General features: G+C 49.1%; 1 protein-coding gene across 2 annotated transcripts in view; it reads left to right on the forward strand.

The window, feature by feature from the left end:
- Positions 1 to 2,053: 2,053 nt before the first annotated feature.
- LOC146869175 (dehydrogenase/reductase SDR family member 4-like) overlaps positions 2,054 to 23,479 on the forward strand; it is a 137,002-nt gene continuing 115,576 nt past the window's right edge. For both annotated transcript variants that reach the window (XM_085641706.1, XM_085641786.1), the window contains exons 1-2: positions 2,054 to 2,102; positions 3,356 to 3,549. In XM_085641706.1, the coding sequence (XP_085497832.1) occupies positions 3,395 to 3,549 (155 nt within the window). In that variant the 5' untranslated portion in view covers positions 2,054 to 2,102; positions 3,356 to 3,394. The remainder of the gene's footprint in view (positions 2,103 to 3,355; positions 3,550 to 23,479) is intronic.

Consider the following 23,479-nt stretch of genomic DNA (forward strand, 5'->3'; position numbering starts at 1 on the left):
TGCCTGGACGTGGCACTAATATTGGTGTGCAACCTATATTCCCCCTTAGGGCCCAGCCTGGACAACTGTGCAGAGGTGGCTCACCTCTTGTGATGTCAGCAGGGGGCGCCCTCTGTGCTCCACATATGGCCAATGAGCAACAAGTATGGTGTGTAGGGCCTTAATGATGTAGCTGTGCTGCGGCGGTGACTACTTGTGGCATGTGTTGGCACGCCTGTGACAGCAGCAGGGGGCCAAACGGGGCCGCGATGGCACAGTGCCGCCAGTCACGGCATGCACAAGAGGGCATGAGCACCGCACTCTCCAGGAGGAAGCCCCCCGCCACACGCACGCTGTCACCACCAGGGTCATGTTGAGCACAGCGGGTGCAGAACATCCTCTGTTGCCAATGTTGTGCTGGCACCTCCGGGTAGTAAGGAGTGCCGGTAACGTGTCAGAAACTAATGCAAACCAAGATGGCGAGACACAGTGCTGGATCCTTCTTGGCTGTGGCCCAGGGGGTATCCCTGGACTCTGCCTGCCCACACCCTTATTTCTTATACCAGCTCACGTGACCGTGGGACCGCATCAAACACACCCGAAACACGGGTGGCAACATGAAGCACCCCTTGGAATACCTTGCCATGTTCCCATAACTCGTGTACCAGTTAATTCACTAGTACTACATTACAGGGAGCACCAAGTAAGTACCTTCTCTGTGGCCCGTCCAAATTGCAGAGCTATGTGATTACCCCCTAGCTAGCAGATGGCACTGCAAAAGGGAAACTATGACATAAAATGTGTTTCAGCTCTAATAAAGTGTGTTAAAGGGCCCTAGCTTGGTCACTAAGATTCGCTGGCACATAATGCTAAAATACATTATACGACAAGCATGGTGCACAAGAGGTTATTAAGGGAAAGTGCAAAAGGGAGATAAATATGGATTGGTAAGGGAGATACCAAGAGAGAGAAAGCACATTATTTTGTGAAATAGCCAACATTTATGAAGGCTTTCTAAACAGAGCGAGGGAGAGAGTGTGTGATAATTTTTAACCCTGGGCAGAGTCGCAAAAAAAACTCCGCCGCGCTACGCGGTGCACCACAAGTGATGGAGTGAGCTAGATAAATGCCGTCTGCTGTGATTTTCAGTGCCAGGTGCTTGTCGGCACTGTGCGATCATCGCGAACGGCAACATGCACAGTGCGAGCAGGCGCTGCTTCCTTTCTCCCGCTCGAGTAGATTTTTACTCGAGTGACAGCTTTCTCAACGCGAATGGGCAGTTTCTCAATGCAAGCATACGCGACCTCTCGCAAACAGAAATCTGCCCGCTGGCGTTGAGAAATCTCACCGGGAGGTTAATTTTCCACACTCGCGCTCGCCGACTTGATGCTGACGATCGCGAACGAGGAAAAATCTCGCAGAGAGGTGGATTTTCCTCACTTGCGCTCGCCAACTTGACGTTGACGAAAGCGAGGGAGACAAAAAACTCTGCTCCGTTACGCAGAGCGGAGTTTTTTGGAACTCTGCGAGCTCCGCATAACACGGAGTGCGGAAAACTCCACAAATTCTGTGAGCGGAGCGGAGTTCACTGCCCAGAATTAATCATTTTTGTCTGTGTGTGTATAATTCCTGGTGAAATCCGACACACACCTCACGATAGCCCACTGAAAGCACCTGTACCCAAATATTTATCACAAAATACATTTATTAGTGGGGTGTCACAACCCAAACAGCTCCCCCCAAGCTGCGCCTCTGGTCTGCTGGAGTTGCTTCTGTCCTGGCTCCTTTCAGACTGGGCACTGCCAGGAGGGGGACTACAAGCTGCCACTTTTCTTTCTCTCGTCAGGGCAGCTGCGTCAAGGCAAAGCTTACAAAGAGCTTGGATTTGTTAATTTCTCTGTCACGCACCAATACACGGAAACCACGAGCTGGCCATCAATGAGTCTGTCTCATCCTTCTGTACCTGGCGGAGTGGGAGGGTGCGGTCTGTGGAGATCAGCCTGTTGGGAGGGCCAAGGCCTGGCGCCGGCTGGGAAGGGGTGTATTTTAGGGCCGGGGAGGAGCCGTGCCTTCTCTCTGCAGCCCTGCACACTCGAGCACACCTGCCTAGTCAAAGGAAGAAGGTAAAGTCATGCATTTTATCCTTGTTTTCACACGGTGAAAGGTCTAAAGACCATTCACAAGTAATATTTAAACTATATTTACAATGTTGATCTCATTTTACTGTAATTCCCGCGCGCAAGTGCATAGTGGCATAGTAAAATATTTATAGTTAGTTCCTAACAGTTGTTTTCAGAACGCAGCCCTGGAACAGGGTTGTATCGTGGCTGTAAACCTCTCTCTGCTCCCATCGAGTGCCGGGGTGTACCAGGACGCTACTTTGTTTTCTCAAGTTACTTTCCTTTTCAGCGACTCCTACCGTTTTCCTAGTTGGGTTTAGTTTTTTTTTCCTGGATATTTATTTGCTGCTAAGGCAAGAACTGATTACAGCAGATCATTAAAGTGGGTTTTCCATGTGTGAGGGGTGCTCCCATTGGTTCTGTCTTCTCTCAAACAAATGTCAATTAAAAAGAGAATGAAACAGCTACAAAAACCTATTGCAATCATGTACAAAATATCTTTATTATCTAAAGAATTAAAACATTTTTCCTTGAAAGGATTTGCGATATATAAGATGTATGTATTTGCTCAGCCTGTTCGCTGGTCGAAAAGCAAAAATGCTAATTGCGTATTTTCTTTTAAATGACACTTTTTTGGGGGGACAGTCGCGTCGCTGCTTTCCCTCCTGTCCGAGGCTGATGCTGTGAGCGCCCTTGCGTTGCATACTCGACACTCAGTTCAGTTTGTGGAACGCACTATGTAGAAATGACCAATATTATCACTTCTGTCCCCGCCTGGGTTGGATCCTGCCCAAGGTTCTGGACCCTCTACCGCCCACAGGTGACCGCCACCGCCCTCTTCATGGAAACTACAAGCTTCCCTCACTTTACTATTCACTGCAGACTCCTATGTACACAGGACCAAGATAAAACTGTTTGTAAGAACTAATTATTTGGCCAGTTATAAAGGTTGAGACCATTCCACACACTGGACCCATCCTCACCATCGACTGCACATCACGCCAACGGAGAAGGGTGGATTGTCCATGGAGACTGAGTCCCTCTTTCACTCACCTGAGATGAGGTTGACACACAGTGGGGGGGGAGATGTGAAACCTCTGACTGATGATGGTGACATTCACCCAAGGCCACCACCTGGATCTAAATTTCCAAGGACACCAAACTCCGCGATGCCTTCTGTTGTACTAACCACATTCATGTACTTCTAAAAATGTTGCACCGCCTCTCACCTGCTACTTTTCTTGCCTCCACTGCAGGGACCAGCCTTACCATCCTCAAGGGAAAAGAAGAGAAAGATGATGCGCTCGTGGGCAAGAGCTAGACACTTCCTACGGGTGACAGTGTGCCATGCTCCAATGCGTGGCACCCTGCCAATGAGCAGCACAGCAACTACGCAGAGAGATGGACCCCACAAGAACAAAGTGGCGATCATCACCGGATCCACTCAAGGGTAGGAGAAATATCCATCAATACAAAATCCCTCTTGCAGGAGGCCAAATGCCATAAGCAGGATATACAGGACACTTATCACAGGATCTCTGTTCTCAAAGGGGAATTCATGTTTTTAGTTTTTACAGATACTTTGGATTTTCTGTGTTTTTGAGAATATGATTCGCATGCCGCCGTAATGACCAGACAGCGGTTAAAGATCTATAAGTATAATAGTGAGTAGAGCAGAAGACGTGCACCCCCGGTACGACAGCAGGGGGTGCTAGAGGTATGGAGGCTATGTACGTGAAGAGTGCAAATTCCCCTTCTCCTGAATGCTATGGTCTGTCTCCAAATTCAGCACTGGGATGGGCAAGGCCCGGAAAAGGGGAGCAGACCAGACTTTACAGAGAGGCTCTGTAGGACTGTGCAGACGGAATAACCTGTTGACAGATTTGAAAGACTGTCCCTTATGGGCATCCAGGAGGGATCCACCCGCCTGATTTGTCTAATTCCTCTTTGCCTCCAGCTTGGGACTTTCCGTGATGTGGGTGCTTGAGGACATCACAGTCTTCAATCTGTCCTTTCCTTAGGGGTGGTGAACCAGCTCTTATTTAAAATTAGCACGATGGAGAAGCATGAGCGACTTGAGCATTAGTGCATAAAGAGACCCTTTAAAGGGACTGGTCTGTGCTACAAAAATATACAGCCAGGCAGCACCACGCCTTACAGCCTTGAACTATGGCCTTACAAGTTGAGATAAGAAAACAGGTCCCCTCCCATCACTCTTAAAATACCTCTGCTTCTGAGTCAAACGGCGCAAACTCCTTTGCCCTATCTAAATACTATCCATTTGACTGTCCGTAAACCACCTACGTCTGACCCATCCTTCCCGCATGTTTTAAGTTTTACAAGTACATTTTATTGAATAGGAAAAGAACAAAACAACAGGTTCACAATATGATATAAGAACGTGATAATGAATACAATTGATAAATAACGAAATAGTACAGTAAAATACTTGTATCTATATGTAGAAAATCCGATAAGATGGAAGGAGAAAGAAGGTGAGAAGAGCGAACAACGGAACGCTTCTCATGTAATTGAAGCTGGCACAATCTCAAACTGTGATATAATTTCAGAGAGCGTAGAATACAGATTATGAAATAAACAAGTAAGTAAACATATTACAACTGGTACAGAAAGTCTACTAAGATAATGATATTCTCAAGGAGGGTTAGATACTTTTATTTAGATAAGGGTTGATGTAGGCAGTCTTTAAAACTGAGGAGTCTAGGAAAATAGTTTTTGGAGAACGAAGTGCACTTTGTTAGATAGCTAGAAACATTGGAACAGTTTAAGCCCCATTGAGTCTATGATTATAACAAACCCCATACCACCATGCTTGAAAGGAAATATGTAAAGCATTTTTCCAATTTTTAGTAATCTGTTGAAATGCGACAGCAATTAATAAACCTACAATTTGTATATTAAAAGTACAACAATGCCACTCTTCAGAGAAACGGCCTAAAGATACAATGGTGAAGTATATGAGGGTGAAAAATTGAGTTAATTTGTCTCCATACTTGTAACCAATATTAGTATGTGTTGGGACATTCAAATGAAATATGTTTAATATTAGAAAAAGATGCAGGGCAAGACCAACAAGACAGCAGAGTCGTACTGTCAAACTTATGCAAAGAGGCAGTAACAATTAGAAGGTGATTGTAAATGAAAAAGAGAGTTTGAGTTGTGTTGGCAGCATTTGAAGTAGTGTGAATTTAACGCCATAATTTGTTCAATAAGGGAACGGTAAAGGAGATGTGAAAATCGGCTTTCAATTGATATTCTAGAGTTGATTTCTGGCTGTCCACAAGGGGAGAAGTGAGGTGTGTATATATACGAGAGGCAGTAGGGCAGTTAGCAGTAGTGTTGGTATAAGAGAGGCGGAAGGAGGGAAAACAGGTAGTGAACGGAGCAAAAAGCATGTTGTACAAATAGAAGAGATCAACGACAGAAATGTGTTTTTGTTTGAATTAACGAAAGAGGGATTGAGCCTGTGAAAAGGAAATAGGTAGGGATTGTGTATCAATTGATGAGTTCATAATAAACCTTTATCTCTCCAGGATTTCCAAAAGGTAGTTTTATTATTTATTTTAATGAGTTTATTATACGAGATGGAATATTGGAGGAGTTGATCTAGGATTGAGAGATAAGAAATATAAAGTGGACTTCATATTATGCAAGTATTTTTAAGAATAGGAAGTGACAAGGAAGAAGGGCGTTGAGTAAATAACTCCAAATTAGTTCATAAGGGAGGTTTAATTGTGGTGGAGCTATCTTGAAAAAGTATGGATTGTTTAAAAAAGAAACCATTTTGGTAATACTGAAAATGAGGAAAATTAACTCCCTCCTTCTTCATTTGTAGTTTGGAAAAAGATATGCAATGTTTTTTATTGTTCCATAACAATGCAGCAAAAAAAAGAAGAAATGTTTTGAAAATTGAAGCAGGAATGTTTATAGGAATTGCCGGAAGATAGAAAAGAATAATGGGTACTAATATCATGTTAATAGAATCTAACCTTCCCCACCAACAGAGAAATAGCAGATTCCATAGTGAATTGTGAGTAGGTAAAGTAGAAAACAGAGTAATAGAATTAAGTGATAGTGTCTTTCATAGAAACCAAAGGCCCAAGTATTTGATTTTCGTTGGGTTCCAAAGTAACCCTGACGGGGAGAAATCATGTTTGATATACAATATGGTTTTTTTTATTGAACAGAAAAAAAGAGGGAAATTCATCAAGTCCCAATAAATGCAGAAATACTTTTTTTGTTTTGCTACATAAATGACAAAGGAATCAATTAATAATGAAGATCAAGTAGTTTCCGGTCTTCTTGAAGAAGTCATGAAGTGCAGTATGCCAGCAGTTGATTTTGAACAAGTTAAAACGTTAGCAAACAACAAGGTGACTACGCTGCTCCCAACATTTCAGGGAAGAAGGGTGCTGTAGTTCATTACATCATAAATAATGATCTAAACATGTTTAAATTCTAAAAGCAAAAAACTTCATAGTAAAATGATAACAGGAAAAAGCAACGAGGGTTGATCACAATACATTTAGGTGGAGGTTAAATTATGACCAAACCCCCAGCTGAAAAGAATTACAGGAGGCAGCTCTACCTGAACAATTCTAGATAACCGGTTCCTCCTCAAGCTGTTCCAATAATTTCCAGACGACTGTGCACCTTTTGATCGCAGCAGCCCTTTTAGCATAGGCCTGTTCCAATATACCTGGACAGATCATTTTCTTATTCTAAATTTGTGGGAACTTTGCTTGTCCTCCAGTTCTGAAGAATCAAGGATTGTGCCACCACAGAGGTTACTGAAATAAAGGCTTGGTTGGTTTTAATATTTGGAGCTATTAACTTCTGTTGTGAGAAACCAAAAAGTGCCACAGCAGGCTCCGGTTGAGTTGGCTCTGTAAATTTGTTCTAAGGGCGATAAATATTTTCCCCAAAATTGACCAAGCAATGGATAAACAAAAAAAGTATGAAGCCAATCTCCACCACCTAATTGCTGGTACCTATAATATCTATCTTACAATTCTGGGAACGTTCTACGGAGGGCTTGGAGAGTGTAATCCATCCATCTCGAGAGAAAAGACATACGCTTGTAATTTGCGGCCCTTAAGGCTTTGCTTGAGACACCATATGTTAAGTGCTAGGATTTCGCATTTGTCAGAATTAAGTTTATAACATGAGAGAGAGTCAAAAGTAGAGACTGCATTTAAAAAGGGGTTAAAGAAGAGTCAGGAGAAGCCGTATATAAAATAAAATCATCAGTGTAAACTGAACACTTCATTTGTTTATCTCCATATTTGAAACCTTGTATGGTATTATTCTGTCAAATTTTAGATAAGAAGGGTTTGAGAACCAGGATAAAAAGAAAAGGTGATGGGGGCACTGTTGTCGTACACCTCTGTGTATACGAAAAGAAGAAGAGATTAGTCCATTGACAAAAATAAAAGCTGTAGGGGAAGTGTATAAAAGAGAAACTAGATTAATGAACTTTTCCCCAAAACCAACCATGAAAGTGTAGAGAATAGAAATTTACATTTTATTCGATCAAATCCTTTCTCAGCATCCAAGGAGATGGCTGCTAAAGAGTGTTTATAAGCTTTAGATTTACTAAAAATGTCAAAGAAAAGTCTTGTTGTATCAGAAAGATGCCTACCTTTAACAAAACCAGACAGTTGGAAGCCAATCAAATTTGAGAGGAGAGGGCCAGGCTGTAATGCCAGAATCTTGGCAAAAAGTTTATAATCAGAATTAACCAGGGAATTGTGTCTATAATTTGTGCATAGCTTATGATCCTTATTATCTTTTGGAATATGACATATAAAGGCCTATTGAAAAGTCCCAGCAGCAGAAATAGAAGAAGGACAAGAAATTCAAAAGTTAATGTAATTTAGGAATTCATTGTTTAGAGAAGGGAAGGTAGACCTCAATAGGAAAGCATCAGGTCCAGGAGCTTTGCCATTTTTAAAGGAAATAATAGCAGTACAAATATTATGGGTTGTGATATCAGAATCAAGGGAAGAAATATGTGTGGTTGAATTGAATTCTTTATGTATAGAAGAGAGATATGAGTTAATATTAGATTGTACAAGATCTAATTCTGGTGTATAGAGAGTTTGATATAATTTAGTAAATTCGATAAGGATATCACTATCTTTAAAATGAGGAATGGAGTCATCTCTTTAAACATGGAAAGGATTAAATAAATAGATATAATGACAGAACAAAATAAGACAAAAAGACATAGCAAGACATACCAAATACCAGGACAAAATAATCAGGAGTGGTGCAACCACAAAAGGGAAGATGACAACAGCAGGGGTCAAGAGATGGCCAGGAGGGAAGACATCCTGACTATGGGATGGGGATAAAAATAGAGATGTCTCTGGTGCACAAAACACAAAAAATTAACTAAGCGATATACACAAAGAAAGAAAAAACACGTTATTATCTCACACAAAATAAAACATAAGACACAAGTAAGTTAACCAAAATATTGAAAATGTAAGAACAACTGCATGAGACATGGAGAGAATGTTATATAATGCTTTCGCTTGAAAGAGCATTCAGATGTGTCCATTGATTCAGTTTTTACAGTTTTTTTTATACATTTCTTCGTACATCATTGTTTTGTTGTTGTATGTTACTTTAAAGCAGCACAGGTGGAAAAGACCAAATCTGGATCCAAGGAAACGTAGTGTGGGACGCTTGTCGAGAAATCTCTTCCTCCTGTCTGCTGTGGCCTTGGCCAGATCTTGAACAAACTATAATGGGTTTTCTGACCAAGTAATACATCCTTTGGCTTTAGCTTTCTTGATCACTGTGAGGAGATCTTAATATTCTAGAAAGAGTATTATGACACCCAAGGCTTTTGTGATGAAGAAGCATGTTGGGATTGACGACCAAGTCTATGAGCACATTGTATGTTGAGCTTTGTGGATTCAGGCATGTCCAACATTTTTGGAAGGAAATTTGGGAAAAATGAAATAGGTTGAGAACCATCTGTCTCCTCTGCAAGGCCATAAATGCGAAGATTCTTACACCTATTGTGATTTTCTAAACCCTCAGTGACTTTCGTAAGATAGGAGACTTCTGCTTTAAGCTGTATAACGTCTTGAGCAGTGTCCTCAATTGAAAGCATCTGATGTTTCTTGTTCGTGACTCAATTTTCCCCCAAAATCAATTGCTATCCAGTCGCTGAAGCTTTGTATTAGTTTCCGCCATATAAGGCACGGATCTCATCCAAACAAGCTCCATAGTGATGGAAGAAATAAGGTTTGACAGGAGACGGAGGGTGTTTCTTAGGTCTTTTGTTTGTTGAGAACGGAACTGACATTGATATCTTGGAAGGTTGCTTGGATGTGACCGTAGAAACACAGGAGGAGGACGATGGACGAGAGCCCTGAGAGTTTTTGGTATCCACTGTATATTGAGAACTGATCATGCCAGGAGTGTGTCACTTTAAATTTCTAGTTTTCCCTATACATAAGAGTAATTATTGAAATAAATGATTTTGTATAGGGAATTATCTCCAAGTGAAGTGTATTTAATACATGAGCAAACAATCTCAGAAGGCAGTTTAATGTAGTGCGTCTGGAAGCACAAAAGCAAACTTGAATAAATAATGTGTTGAAAAAGATACTTCCCACAAAGAGCACTGAGTAGCAGAATGACTTATGAGGGAAGCAGGCTTGACAAGTTATGGCATTAATAACAGAGCGTGATGCATACAAAAGCTAAGAATGCCTCATGAGAGGAGTCAAGATGGCGGTTGCAACTCACGTGTTGGTGCAGTATGCAGTCATCACGGAGAAAGCAATGAATATGCCAGTAAACTGACAGCTGGGAATACGTTTGTGATTTACAGGCATTGCGGTTCATGCACGACTTGAAAATAGCAGTCTGGCACTGATAATAGAGGTATGTGAATGAAAATACCTCATGGCTGCGACGGAGCTACGTCAAGCTGCGGCCATCTTGTTATGTTATGTTATGTTATCTTTAATTTATACAGCGCGCAGCTACTCGCAAGTGTCCCGGCGCTAAACTCGGGAAAAAGAGGAAGAAGAAAGGCAAAACCCATCTAGACAGCGCCCCCCCCCCCCAGCCTTCCTTCCTATCATGCAGTACATACCCTTCAGAACACATCCGCTCCCCAACACTCCCCACACTCCTTCCTGAGCTGGATCATCCATCCAAGAACTAAATCCCTTTACTCTCTTGCAAAACAACCCTCCGCAGACTCATAAGCCCTGCAGTAAAGAAATATCCAACATAAAAAGCTGTGCGCCATCACCCCTTTGTTGCACCTGCTGTTCTCCAGATCAATGTTGCTGGGTTGTGAGAGCGCCTCGGTCCCCCTGCCCTCTATACCCATGTGTCCATGTCCCATCGCTTGTCCTGCCAAAGGTGCCTCTGAGGTCTTCTTTCCACATCAGAGTTATCTTTGCGGTCCTCTTTCGGCAAGGGCCCCATTCCCTGATTGCTTATCCCTCGTCATTGAGGTTCTATCTCCAAGGCTCTCTGGCGGAGATGGATGGATGTGGACAGACAGAAGGTACAGGGAGACGGATAATCATAAGGCATTGACCTCTCAGGGCCTAGCTCAGTGGAGCAAGGCAGCTCTCAGTTATCTCTAACAGAGGTGTATAATTATCCTGCCTACAACCTATAACAAGCATTGGCAAAGCCAATAGGTCTGGCGTGTAGAAATTCTTGTTTTGTCATGGTTTTTACAAACTTTTATTGTTCTGAAAGCTATTGGGTGTTTGTCAATCTAAAATAAAACATTGCCTAAGGTAAAAATACACATTACATTAGCACTCTCTGGTACTGAAGGGGACTACGTTATGTGTTGATGTGCTCATTAAGACGGAAATAAAGAAATAAGAAAGGAAAGAAACAAACAATACGAAAAAAGGAAGGAAAGAAGGAAGGAAAGAGACAAAAAGAAGGAAAGTACAAAGAAAGAGGAATTAAGAAATTAAAGAAGGAAGGAAAGAAGAAAATACATTTTTATGAAAGAACCATTGGTGAGTCCAGAATAACGTGTCCTGCGGATTTGTCCTACTATAAATTCTCATGTGTATTAAGAAAACTTTTGGTTTGCCTACTGCAAGCATAGTAAAACAAGCATTGGCATAGCCAATAGGTCCCGCCTTTGGGACCTTATAAGTGTTGCGCCAGAGCGATTGACTTTCCCAATGCCTGTTAAGCTATGTTGAAAAGTTATAATAAAGTGTTATAAGCATTTTTATTATCTTCTATAAAACCAAGAATACATTATGTACAACTGAACAATCCTTTTAAAAAAGAATTAACATAATAAATGCCTTCTAGTTTTTTTGCCCTTGCTTATGCTTGTTTGTTATAGTTTTTTCTTGTTAATAGGGGGAAATAAACAACGGGAGGGTGGAAGTTGGGAAAGGTGAAGGTGGAGAGAGAAGGCTGAAAGTGATGAGGGATGAGAGGGGCTAAGAAGACACGTGGACGTGAGGATTAAACATATAAGGTGGAGTCTGTAGACTACAGAGAAAGGGGTGAGTGTGAGGGAAAGTAAAATGAAGATAAAGGCGATGAGACAAGGAGAAAGGGGTGGACGATATAGGTGAAAAGAAGAGAAAGCAGAAAGTGAAAGACGTGAATTGAGAGAAGTAGAGAGGCAGGCGAAGTTATGGGAAGAGAAAGAACAGAATAATGAGATAGTCTGAGAGAGGAAGGGCATCGGAAGAGAAAGCGGAGAGACGGTGAGGCAGCAAAAGAGAAAAGAAGGGAACAGGGAGGAATGAAAAATGGTGAATTATATACCCAGATTATTAAAAGGGCGTAGAGGGAAAACAACCACAGAGTCGGCGGGAAAGCGAGAGAGAAAGGGTGTTCGGGCGAGGGAGACAGCGAACAACAAAGGGGCACCAAGGAGGGGGTGAAATGAAGGCGAGGAGAAACGGGGGATGGTTGGGACATTACGATTATTGTTTACTTTATAGTTTTCCATAGATTGAGAAGTTTGCTAGAGCTTTATAGCGCCTCTTACCGCGTGCCAGCACCAATGCATTCAGCGCTACTTTAACAAGCATTTACAATGCAACGGTCTCGGCATTGTTAAAGTTAGAGCTATTGGCATTGCTCATGACAATGCCGTTTCTTTAAATGTTTTAAAAACAAAAACATAAACAAAAATAATGTCATGAGCAATGCCAATAGCTCTAACTTTACCAATGCCGAGACCATTGCATTGTAAATGCTTGTTGCTAATAAGACTGTGTCTTAACAGGGTTGTTCACTTTCTTGTCGCTTGCGTGAGTCAGGGTACATTCTCTGTGAATCTTCCGGTTTGTCCCGGCGATGGACTGTCTGCACAAAGCACCTTGCACTTTATCCTCTTCTGCAAATTTTATTCAACACTGAGGTCTGCTTATATTTTACCACGTTTGAGGCAGGCAGATTTAAGGCAGTGCAGGGTTGTAATTGAGGTTTTGCACAAGTCATCTACTGAGAGGTTATGTTACTCGATTGCAATGTTTATACAACGAGTGATACGTCTACGTTCTACACATGCCCCATGAAAGTGGGCACTTTTGTTCATGACTCTTTTTGTTAATATTGTATGTTGATTTTATATACTGATCTTTTGGACAATGAATCTGAGAGACTTTTTTCAAGGCTAACAGGGAAAACAGCACTTTTTTTATTTTTGTACTCCAATACATTGTTTTATTACCTAAAAAGGGCGACTTCCTAATTCAGATAAGGTAACAGATACGTATCATAGATGTCAAAGGTTATGTGACAATTTTCTGCCATGTCATCAAATGTAATTATTTGTTTGCACTCCTTAGAATTCTCAAAACTTAAAGAGCTCAGGCTGCGGGGTCATTAGCATGAGAGTTAGTTGCCAAGGAGAAAGAAAAGCACTGGCGGGGTTACCTCATCACCCCTGTTTGAAGTGCGCGTGCCCAATAAGCGCGATACAGCGTGCGCGTGCTCTCGGGGAGGGTTGACGGCTGCGCTCGCTCGCGCCTGGCTCCTCCCTCCGGCCTACGACCCAAGGTAAGGGTGTGGCCTGGAGTCAGATTGCGGCTCTGAATCCCACGGGAGAGGCTGATACCCCTGGCTGCAGGTGCGCGAGACCAGGAAGAGACCGGAACCAGCGTCGCACCGAGAGCCAGGTACGGGCTAGGCTGGGAGCTGGGTAAGGAACGTGAGCTGGAGAGCAGCACTGGAATAAAGGAGAGAGCCAGTGACTCCAAAGCCGGAGAGAGTGAAGGGGCCCCTGGGGGGTGGGTGGGAGGGAGAGAGTCGAGAGTTAGAGAGAGCGGATACAGGTGCACAGGGTCAGGGCCGATAGTGAGGGCTACCGGGTCTAAGGCCAGGATATGAACGGAGGACAGAGAACGCACACTTATCGTAGCCAACGTGAGACTACCAGCAGGTGCTGAACGAAGGAACCACAGAGCCAGCGCGAGAGCTGACACAGATATCCTGCCTTAGGGAGGCCCAACCCAGGTGTGGAGGGCAAGGGTGGCTTTAGGTTTCCGGAACTGAGCAGAGAGCAGCTGCTTGTTCTAAGAATCCTGTTGGACCCGGCCTCGCGGCGTGGTCCTTAACCCCCTGGATTGTGGCCGTTCCCCGCCCCGGCCTTCACGGGCCACCCGTCTGAACTGCACCAAGGCCCTTCACCCGGAGCTGCACGTGGTCGCATACTCCTCGTGGCTCCGCCATCTTGTTGGCCTCCACGTCACACCGTGCACCAGCCGGCGCGACCCCGCTCAACCCGGCCTCGACCCCAGCGAAGCCCCGACATCGAGGCACCACGAACTAGCCAGGGGGTGCCGCAGGAACCATTCATCGCCCCCGGCGGAGGACAGTATCGATGGGACCCCCAACTGTCCTCCCCTCTCGAGGTGTGATCGCCCTGCAACTCCCATGGGCCTGGCGCCTCTCCTGCTGGGCGTCTGGCCACCTCCACCCGGCCACTCCGCCCCCTCGGGCGCATAGGTCCGGACATCAAAGGGCTCCAGACCTATATCTGGGGCGACCCCACCACAGCTCGGCAGTTGTATCCCGGAGTCGAGAGCCCTGCTGATTGAATCGCGGCCGACCCTACGGAGAAGAACTATTGCCGGAACCATCACGAGCCCTGCGGACTGCGTCGCGGCTCCTTCTTGTGAACACCTTAAAGCCACCTGGAACATCGGAGCCCTGCTGACGCTGTCGCGGCCCAACCTCGCTGAAACCTTCCTCGGAGCCCTGCTGACGACGTCGTGGCTCGAGCTGAGCAGAAACCATCTTGAGAGCCCTGCTGATTGAATCGCGGCTCTCCACGAACTGTACGCCAGAGCCCTGCTGACGCCGTCGCAGCTCGACCCCTCCGAGATCGGAGGTCCTCCAGCTTGAGGATAAGAACTGGGCCCCAGGTTCCCTCGTACCGCACTCCTGCCAAAGACTGTCCCGCTACCCCTACCCTTCCAAAGAGACATTGAGACTTTTGGTGGATCCCTCGATCCCTCCTTGTAAATATTGAACTCGTAACCTTTTATTGATGATAAAGAATTGCTTGTCTTGAGACAACCTCCCTGAGTCCGGTGTGGTGGTGTTACTGTGCTAGTACGTGATAGGAGAAGGATCTCTCAGGAGACTTCTCGGCAGTGCTCGGCTACTTCGTGCAGTGAGAGGGCCCCCCCCCTTGGTGGTCTCACCGACTCCTCGGGGTCCGCCTTCCAACATTTGGTGGCCAGCGACGGGATCCGAGCCGAACGCAGTACGTACCAGCCAGTACCCACTAGCTACCCATCCAAGCGAATAGCATCATGAGCAGCCAGGAAAACAACGCGACAATGGAGTTCCAGCCCGAACGGCTGGAAGAATATACGCACAAAGAACTAAAACAGTTCTGCAAAGACAAAGGCATTGCAACCACCAACCTAGGTACCAAAGAAGAGATGCAGAAAGCTCTGAGGGCATGGTTGGAGGCCGGGGCAGGCCCCTCCCAGGAAGAAGGGCCCTTGCCCCTGACGGAGACCGCAGCAACCGCACTGACTCCGGCAACCAGAGGAAGAAAGAGCCTAGAAACCGGCCTCTCCGAAGAAGAAATACGAGAGCGGGAAAAGGTCCGGAGCCACGAGCTAGAACTCGCCCGACTGCGGCTGGACGGCGAACTCCAGCTGGCAGAAAAGAAACTGGCCCTCGAGCAGCTACGCCTTCAAGAAGAGATAGAAGAGAAGAGACGACACCGGGAGTTGGAGGAAAAGAAACTAACTCTTGAGCACGAGCGCAGTCTCAAGGAACTCGAGATCAAGGCCAAGAACGGAGGGACCGACACCCCCAGTACTAGAGACACTCTACCGCCTTCCGAGGCCAAGGTACATATCCCGAAAGAGGTCGTCAAGGAGTATTACAAGAATGACGACATCCAACAATGGTTTAAGGCCTACGAGGTGGCCATGACCTCCCATCGGGTGCCCCGAAAAGACTGGGGCGCAGGCCTGTGGGGGCGATTCCTGAGTGAAGGACGGGACACGCTGCTCCAGCTACCGGAGGAGGTGATGACCTCCTACGATCACATGAAGGAGGCCCTGCTCACCCGCTACGGGCTAACAGCGGAAATGTACCGCCAGCGGTTCAGAGACTGCAAGAAAATCCCGGGTACCACATGGGTGGAATATGTGGACTTTTTCAGTCGGGCCCTAGAAGGGTGGATCAAAGGAAGCAAAGTAACCACCTACGGGCAGCTGGTCGACCTCATCGTGTGGGAACATCTTTCCAACAATTGCTTCGTGGAACTGAGACAGCACCTCCTCGACAGCAAAATGACCGACCCGCGAAAACTTGCTGTCGAGGCCGATCGATGGGTCAACTCCCGGGTCCCCCGGAGCTCAATGGGGGAGTACCAGAGGAACCCCAACGGACCCCCACGCCAGCGCGGTGGGGGGGGAGGGCCGAACAGGAACCGAGACCCTCCCGCCGGGGCCCCCAGGAGCCCCCCTCGAGGGCCACCGCAGCCACATCTCTCCCCGAGCCTAGCCCGAAGGGTGGGCCCGGCCCGACCCGGACCACGACCCCCAGTGACCTGCTATGGCTGCCAACAAACCGGACACTTTGCCAGCGATCCGGCCTGCCCTCTGAACCGAAGAAACGGGGCCGGCGGGCCCCCACCCTGGCAGCTGACAGCCGCCGCCTTGGGGGGAGGAGAAGAGGAAGAGGAGGCCCTCGACCGAGAGAACACTGAGTGGGAGCCGGCAGCCATGTCCCTGGTCTGCCTGGGTAGCCGAGATATGGTACCCTGCGCCCCCATCCCAACCAACACCCAGAAGTACCGGCAGCAGGTCACGGTCAACGGACAACGGGCCGAAGCCCTTCGCGACACGGGCGCCAGTATCACCGCTGTCCGCTGCCACCTGGTGACCCCTGAACAGATTCTACCGAATGTGCTGTGCCCCGTACGGACGGCCGACAACAGTGAAAGCCTATGCCAGATGGCCCTGGTCCCCTTCGAGTGGGGAGGGGTGACGGGCCTGCTGAAGGTGACAGTGCGCGACGACGCCCCGGTCGACTGTCTCCTGGGGAACGACTTGGAAAGTTCCCCCTGGGCTCAAGTAGAGCGACGAGAGCACCTCCGAATGTTGGGACTGGCTGATTGGGCCTGCGCCATCACCCGGTCCATGACCACCCAGGCCCCCCGCTCATCCTCGACCTCCGGGACCGCCCAACCCGAGGGGCTCACACCCCCTCCCACCAGCAGCGAGGAGGAGGCGGACACCGACCCTGGGCCCAGCGAATCCTCCCCCGAAGAGATGGCTTCTCCGAGCGTCCTACCAGAGCTGACGCACTGGCCACACGAAGGGGGCCCCACCCGAGAGCAGTTCCAGCAAGAGCAACAGTCCTGTCCCTCTCTCGAAGGGGTCCGACAACAGGCAACCGCGCAAGCCAACGGTGACCAGACCGGCACCCACTGGATCTACTGGGCCGAGGGCCTGTTGTACAGTGAACAGAAAGTAGCAGAACTCGGGGCCAGCCGCGTGTTGGTGGTCCCCCTCCGCTTCCGGGAGTTCCTTCTCAACCTGGCCCATGATGTGCCCCTCGCCGGACACTTGGGGCAAGACAAAACGTACAGTCGTCTGGTGACCCACTTCTACTGGCCCCGGATGCGGAGAGATGTGGACAACCACTGCCGGTCCTGCCAGACCTGCCAAGCCAGCGGAAAGACGGGGGGTCGGGTCAAGGCCCCCCTCCAGCCCTTTCCCGCCGTCAGCACCCCGTTCGAACGGGTCGGAATCGATATTGTGGGACCCCTGGACCCCCAAACCGCCCTGGGCCACCGCTTCATCCTGGTCCTCGTGGACCACGCCACCAGGTACCCGGAGGCGGTCCCGCTAAGAACTATAACGGCCCCTGTGGTAGGCCGGGCCTTGATGGGGATCTTCTCCCGAGTGGGATTCCCCAGCGAAGTGGTGAGCGACCGCGGAACGAACTTTATCTCCAGGTACATGCGGTCCCTGTGGCAACAGTGCGGGGTCACATACAAGTTCACGACCCCCTATCACCCTCAGGGGAACGGACTGGTTGAGCGGTTCAACCGAACATTAAAAGGGATGATCCAGGGCCTGGAAGAACCCCTCAGGCGGAAATGGGATGTCCTGCTGCCCTGCCTCCTGTTTGCCTATCGGGAGGTCCCGCAGAAGTCCTTGGGGTTCAGCCCGTTTGAACTATTGTATGGACACCCGGTCCGCGGACCGCTCAGCCTGGTCAAGGAGGGCTGGGAGATGCAACCCCGAGGCGCCCCTCCTGACGTCTACCGATACCTCCTGACCCTCCGAAACCAGACCCGCAAGTTCCGAGCCATGGCCGAAGCCAACCTCGAGGCCAGCCAGGAGGACATGAAGCGGTGGTACGATCGCAACACCTCTACTGTAGAATTCGAGCCAGGTCAGAAAGTGTGGGTCATGGCCCCGGTCGAACCCGGCGCCCTCCAGGACAAGTGGACCGGGCCCTTCAAGGTGGTGGAGAAGAAAAGTCCCGTCACCTATCTGGTCGATCTGGAGTCCCCCCGGAACCCCCTCCGGGTCCTACATGCTAACAGGCTAAAACCCCACTTCGCCCGGACCGAACTGAGCCTGCTGCTGGCGACCGACGAGGGGGGCGAGGACGACTCCGAGCCCTTGCCCGACCTCTTGCAATCCGACATTCACGATGGATCGATCGAAGGGGTCCAACTTGCCTCGTCCCTGACCCCGGCACAGCGCAACGACTGCCAGCAATTACTGCGGGACTACACAGCCCTCTTCTCTCTCACCCCGGGGGTGACCCACTGGTGCGTCCACGACGTCGACACCGGGGAGAGCCCCCCCATACGACACAGAGCCTACCGGGTGCCTGACCGAGTGCGGGCCTGCATCCAGGCCGAAGTAGCGAAGATGCTGGCCCTGGGGGTCATCGAGCCTTCCGACAGCCCGTGGGCCAGCCCTGTCGTCCTGGTGCCCAAGGCCGCAGCTCCCGGTCACCCCCCGGAGTTGCGATTCTGCGTGGACTACCGAGCCCTGAATACAGTAACCAAGACAGACGCACACCCGATACCCCGGGCCGACGAACTCATCGACCGCCTAGGGGCCGCTCGCTACCTGAGCACGCTGGACCTCACCGCCGGGTACTGGCAAATCCAGCTCACCCCCGGCGCACAAGAAAGATCCGCCTTTTCGACTCCGAATGGGCATTACCACTTTCGGGTGATGCCCTTCGGAATGAAGAACGCCCCGGCCACCTTCCAGAGACTGGTGAACAAGGTTTTGGCCGGGCTTGAGGCCTTCAGCGCGGCCTACTTAGATGATATTGCCGTGTACAGCAACCACTGGGCCGAGCACCTCCGTCACCTGAAGGCCGTCCTGGCCGCCCTCCAGCAGGCCGGGCTCACAATCAAGGCCAGCAAATGTCAAATCGGCCACGGATCCGTGACCTACCTGGGCCATCAAGTGGGGAGCGGGCAGGTGGCCCCCCTCCAAGCGAAGATAGAGGCCATCAAGACCTGGGGACCCCCCACTACCCAGACCGCTGTCCGGGCCTTCCTGGGCCTCACCGGATACTACCGGCGGTTTATCCGGGACTATGGGAGCATTGTTGGCCCCCTCACGGAGTTAACGTCCAAAAAGCAGCCCAAGAAGGTACACTGGACACCCCGTTGCCAAACAGCCTTCGACACCCTAAAAACAGCCATGTGTACTGCTCCGGTGCTGCAGGCCCCGGACTACCAGAAGGAGTTCGTGGTACAGACGGACGCCTCCGAGTATGGTATCGGGGCCGTCCTATCCCAAGCTGACGAAAAGGGGCTCGACCGACCAGTGGCCTTCATCAGCCGACGACTACTGCCCCGAGAGCAACGCTGGAGCACTATTGAGCGCGAGGCCTTCGCTGTGGTGTGGGCCCTCAAGAAGCTCCAGCCCTACCTCTTTGGCGCCCACTTCCGGGTCCAGACCGACCACCGGCCCTTGCAATGGTTAATGCGAATGCGGGGCGAGAACCCCAAGCTGCTGCGATGGTCCATCTCGCTACAAGGGATGGACTTTGACGTCGAACACCGGCCCGGCAATGACCACGCCAACGCCGACGGCCTGTCCCGCTTCTTCCGCCTTGACGAGGAGAATCCCCAAGGAGATGGGTGACTCTCCATGCCTTCGGCTGGGGGGGACGCCTGTTGGACCCCGGCCTCGCGGCGTGGTCCTTAACCCCCTGGATTGTGGCCGTTCCCCGCCCCGGCCTTCACGGGCCACCCGTCTGAACTGCACCAAGGCCCTTCACCCGGAGCTGCACGTGGTCGCATACTCCTCGTGGCTCCGCCATCTTGTTGGCCTCCACGTCACACCGTGCACCAGCCGGCGCGACCCCGCTCAACCCGGCCTCGACCCCAGCGAAGCCCCGACATCGAGGCACCACGAACTAGCCAGGGGGTGCCGCAGGAACCATTCATCGCCCCCGGCGGAGGACAGTATCGATGGGACCCCCAACTGTCCTCCCCTCTCGAGGTGTGATCGCCCTGCAACTCCCATGGGCCTGGCGCCTCTCCTGCTGGGCGTCTGGCCACCTCCACCCGGCCACTCCGCCCCCTCGGGCGCATAGGTCCGGACATCAAAGGGCTCCAGACCTATATCTGGGGCGACCCCACCACAGCTCGGCAGTTGTATCCCGGAGTCGAGAGCCCTGCTGATTGAATCGCGGCCGACCCTACGGAGAAGAACTCTTGCCGGAACCATCACGAGCCCTGCGGACTGCGTCGCGGCTCCTTCTTGTGAACACCTTAAAGCCACCTGGAACATCGGAGCCCTGCTGACGCTGTCGCGGCCCAACCTCGCTGAAACCTTCCTCGGAGCCCTGCTGACGACGTCGCGGCTCGAGCTGAGCAGAAACCATCTTGAGAGCCCTGCTGATTGAATCGCGGCTCTCCACGAACTGTACGCCAGAGCCCTGCTGACGCCGTCGCGGCTCGACCCCTCCGAGATCGGAGGTCCTCCAGCTTGAGGATAAGAACTGGGCCCCAGGTTCCCTCGTACCGCACTCCTGCCAAAGACTGTCCCGCTACCCCTACCCTTCCAAAGAGACATTGAGACTTTTGGTGGATCCCTCGATCCCTCGTAAATATTGAACTCGTAACCTTTTATTGATGATAAAGAATTGCTTGTCTTGAGACAACCTCCCTGAGTCCGGTGTGGTGGTGTTACTGTGCTAGTACGTGATAGGAGAAGGATCTCTCAGGAGACTTCTCGGCAGTGCTCGGCTACTTCGTGCAGTGAGAGGGCCCCCCCCCTTGGTGGTCTCACCGACTCCTCGGGGTCCGCCTTCCAACATCCTGTTTTCCAGAATTTGGTTGGGTTTGTCTGTCTAGAACCCTGGAACTCAGAATTGGGGTACTGGAAGTGTATCGTCGCGCAGAAGGGAGAACCAGAGGTGTGGCCATACGACCAAAATGAGAAATAGTCTTTGATGAGCCGGGAATCTTCTATTCCAAACCAAGGAGAGTGGTTTACATTAAGTTACAACACAATCTCCCACTCGGCGGATTTCATTAGACAAGCCGAGGGCACCAGAAGACACCACCGCCTTTCTCCGAGGCAGAGCAGAAATGCCTCGGAGAAACGCAGCGTCCTTTTCGGATTCGGGGGCGTGTTTTGCTGTTGTCTCCTCCTTGAGACTTCTTGCAAAAAACACGCCCCCCGATCCGAAAAGGACGGGGCCTGATTTGAATGACTGACCTCTTCTCCAATGGCTGTCCAGCATTCAAGAGGCCAGCCAATGGAGAACAGGGGAGAAGAGGGGCGGGTTCAAGCCCCTCTTCTCCAAGTCATTAAATCTCCGACTTCCGGTTCTGCCTTTCGGCAGACCGGACGTCCTCGACCGAAAAAGTACACAGGCGGACAATTATTTACAAAACCAATGGACACGTTCAGTTAGAAGGCAGCAGTGAGCCCATCGCCGCTGCGATTCGAAACATAAATAAACCGGGTAAGACTGGGGTCACCTGTTGTCCGAATACTTCTCACATTCACGTGCAATATTCGAAAGCAATTTGCCGCGGCCACATCTAATTCAATGTTTTTGATTCACCGGGAGGAGCGGGCACAGGAGGATTTGAGGTAACAACACATGCGTGCGGGAAGTTACTTTAGTTTCCGGGGAACTTTCGAGCAGCGCAGAGTTGCAATGTAATATTCCGCGAGCTTCTCAAACTCGTATTTCTTGCAGTTTGTCCGCACAATATCCACCAGGAAACACTCGGTGGCAAAGGGCGCCCGAGCTGGAGTCCTGCTAAACTCGAATGTGGATTTTCCAGTCCTTGGAGTGAGGACAAAGGTGGTGGAGAAACGTTTTCCAACTTGCTTCAAGGGCAAGGGACTGTAAGGGTGAGGGCCACGGGGCAGGTATGGCATCCGGGAGGTTTCAGACTCTCTAAACATACATGGCATAACATGACGACATAGCCACTAGCAGCAGTGGCGGAAAGCACAATCACAGAACATTGTTTGTTTGTGATGTTGACACTGTGGGATAGCGGATGTATGACGTTACAACGCATGCTTTTACACCGCATGCCATTACAACGCATTTTTTACACCGCAAGATCTGTTACAACGCAAGCCTTTACAACGCATGCTTTTACAACGACGTACACTAGATGGAGTGCTGACATTAGAAATGTATAATTTACTATTCTAACTCCAGTCCACGTTGCAGTAGGGAAGGTGTTTGGATAGTAAAACTACACTATTTCTAATGTTAGCACGCCATCTAGTGCATTTCGTTGTAATGGCATGCGTTGTAATGGCATGCGTTGTAACAGATTTCGCGTTGTTACAGTTTCGTTGTAATGGTAGTGCGGTGTAAAAGTTGCGTTGTAAACGTTGTATACCTGGGATAGCACTATAACAAGGCAACAGCATCAATAGACATCAATAATTAATTCAATGCGTCACCTATCATTACAATGTAGAGTAAATATATACTTACTGTTCTTAACGCCGCCTGAATGTACCTAGTCTTCCAATGCGCAGTAGTGATTCGCTCGCTGTGGTAGTTGTGACATTTTGTCTTGGAATACATTGCCTGCATCTAGTGACCCTGTACCCTTGGTACTCGATGCTGGCCATGTACGTTCACCTAACAAAGCAATAGGAAACCCCCTCTTCCAGGAGACGTTGTAGGAGTCACCTTGCAGGGCAATGATGACAGGGACACACAGGTAGGGGATAACAGTGCTCACTATATTTTGTGGATATGTCTAATTATATACGAGAGGGAGAGCGCCGGGGGCCGGTGCACAGACTCGGCGCTAATGCATCCTAAAATGGCCGCTGCACGCCTACGTCATAGCGTAGACGCAACGACTAGACCGCAACTCTACATATCTCTCTTTTTTCCTTATACATAACAAGTAGAAAATTAGTACTTGCGTGCATTCTCTCCCTTCTCTCTTTACACATTAATAACAGAAAATTATTACTTGCGTGTGTTCCCCATCAGTCCTCCATCTCAAAGTCTCTGAACCTCGTAGGTTTCACCACTGTCCTTCCACTCCGGGTACAACTGCTGGGGCCTAATTTTCTTGTTTCCATTAGTCTCCAAGAACCCACTCTGGCCGATTGAACCTTTTTACTTGCCCAATAGCGTGGAGGGAGCAAACACAATTATCAGAGAATACTTTCCGCAATTTGACAAAATTAAGGACTCAAAACTCAATCTCTATTGCTCTCGGGATTGTATTATCAACAGAAACATCTGCAGATAAAGGCACCTTAGCACAAGGCACAACAGGTAAATAGGCACTAACACAAATGCTACTCTACGAAGAATCCGCATTCGACTAAATATAAACAAAAGTACAGCTTCCAAAAGCA

Source organism: Triturus cristatus, chromosome 1_1, assembly GCF_964204655.1.
Source record: "Triturus cristatus chromosome 1_1, aTriCri1.1, whole genome shotgun sequence".
In the NCBI taxonomy this organism is placed as follows: Eukaryota; Metazoa; Chordata; class Amphibia; order Caudata; family Salamandridae; genus Triturus; species Triturus cristatus.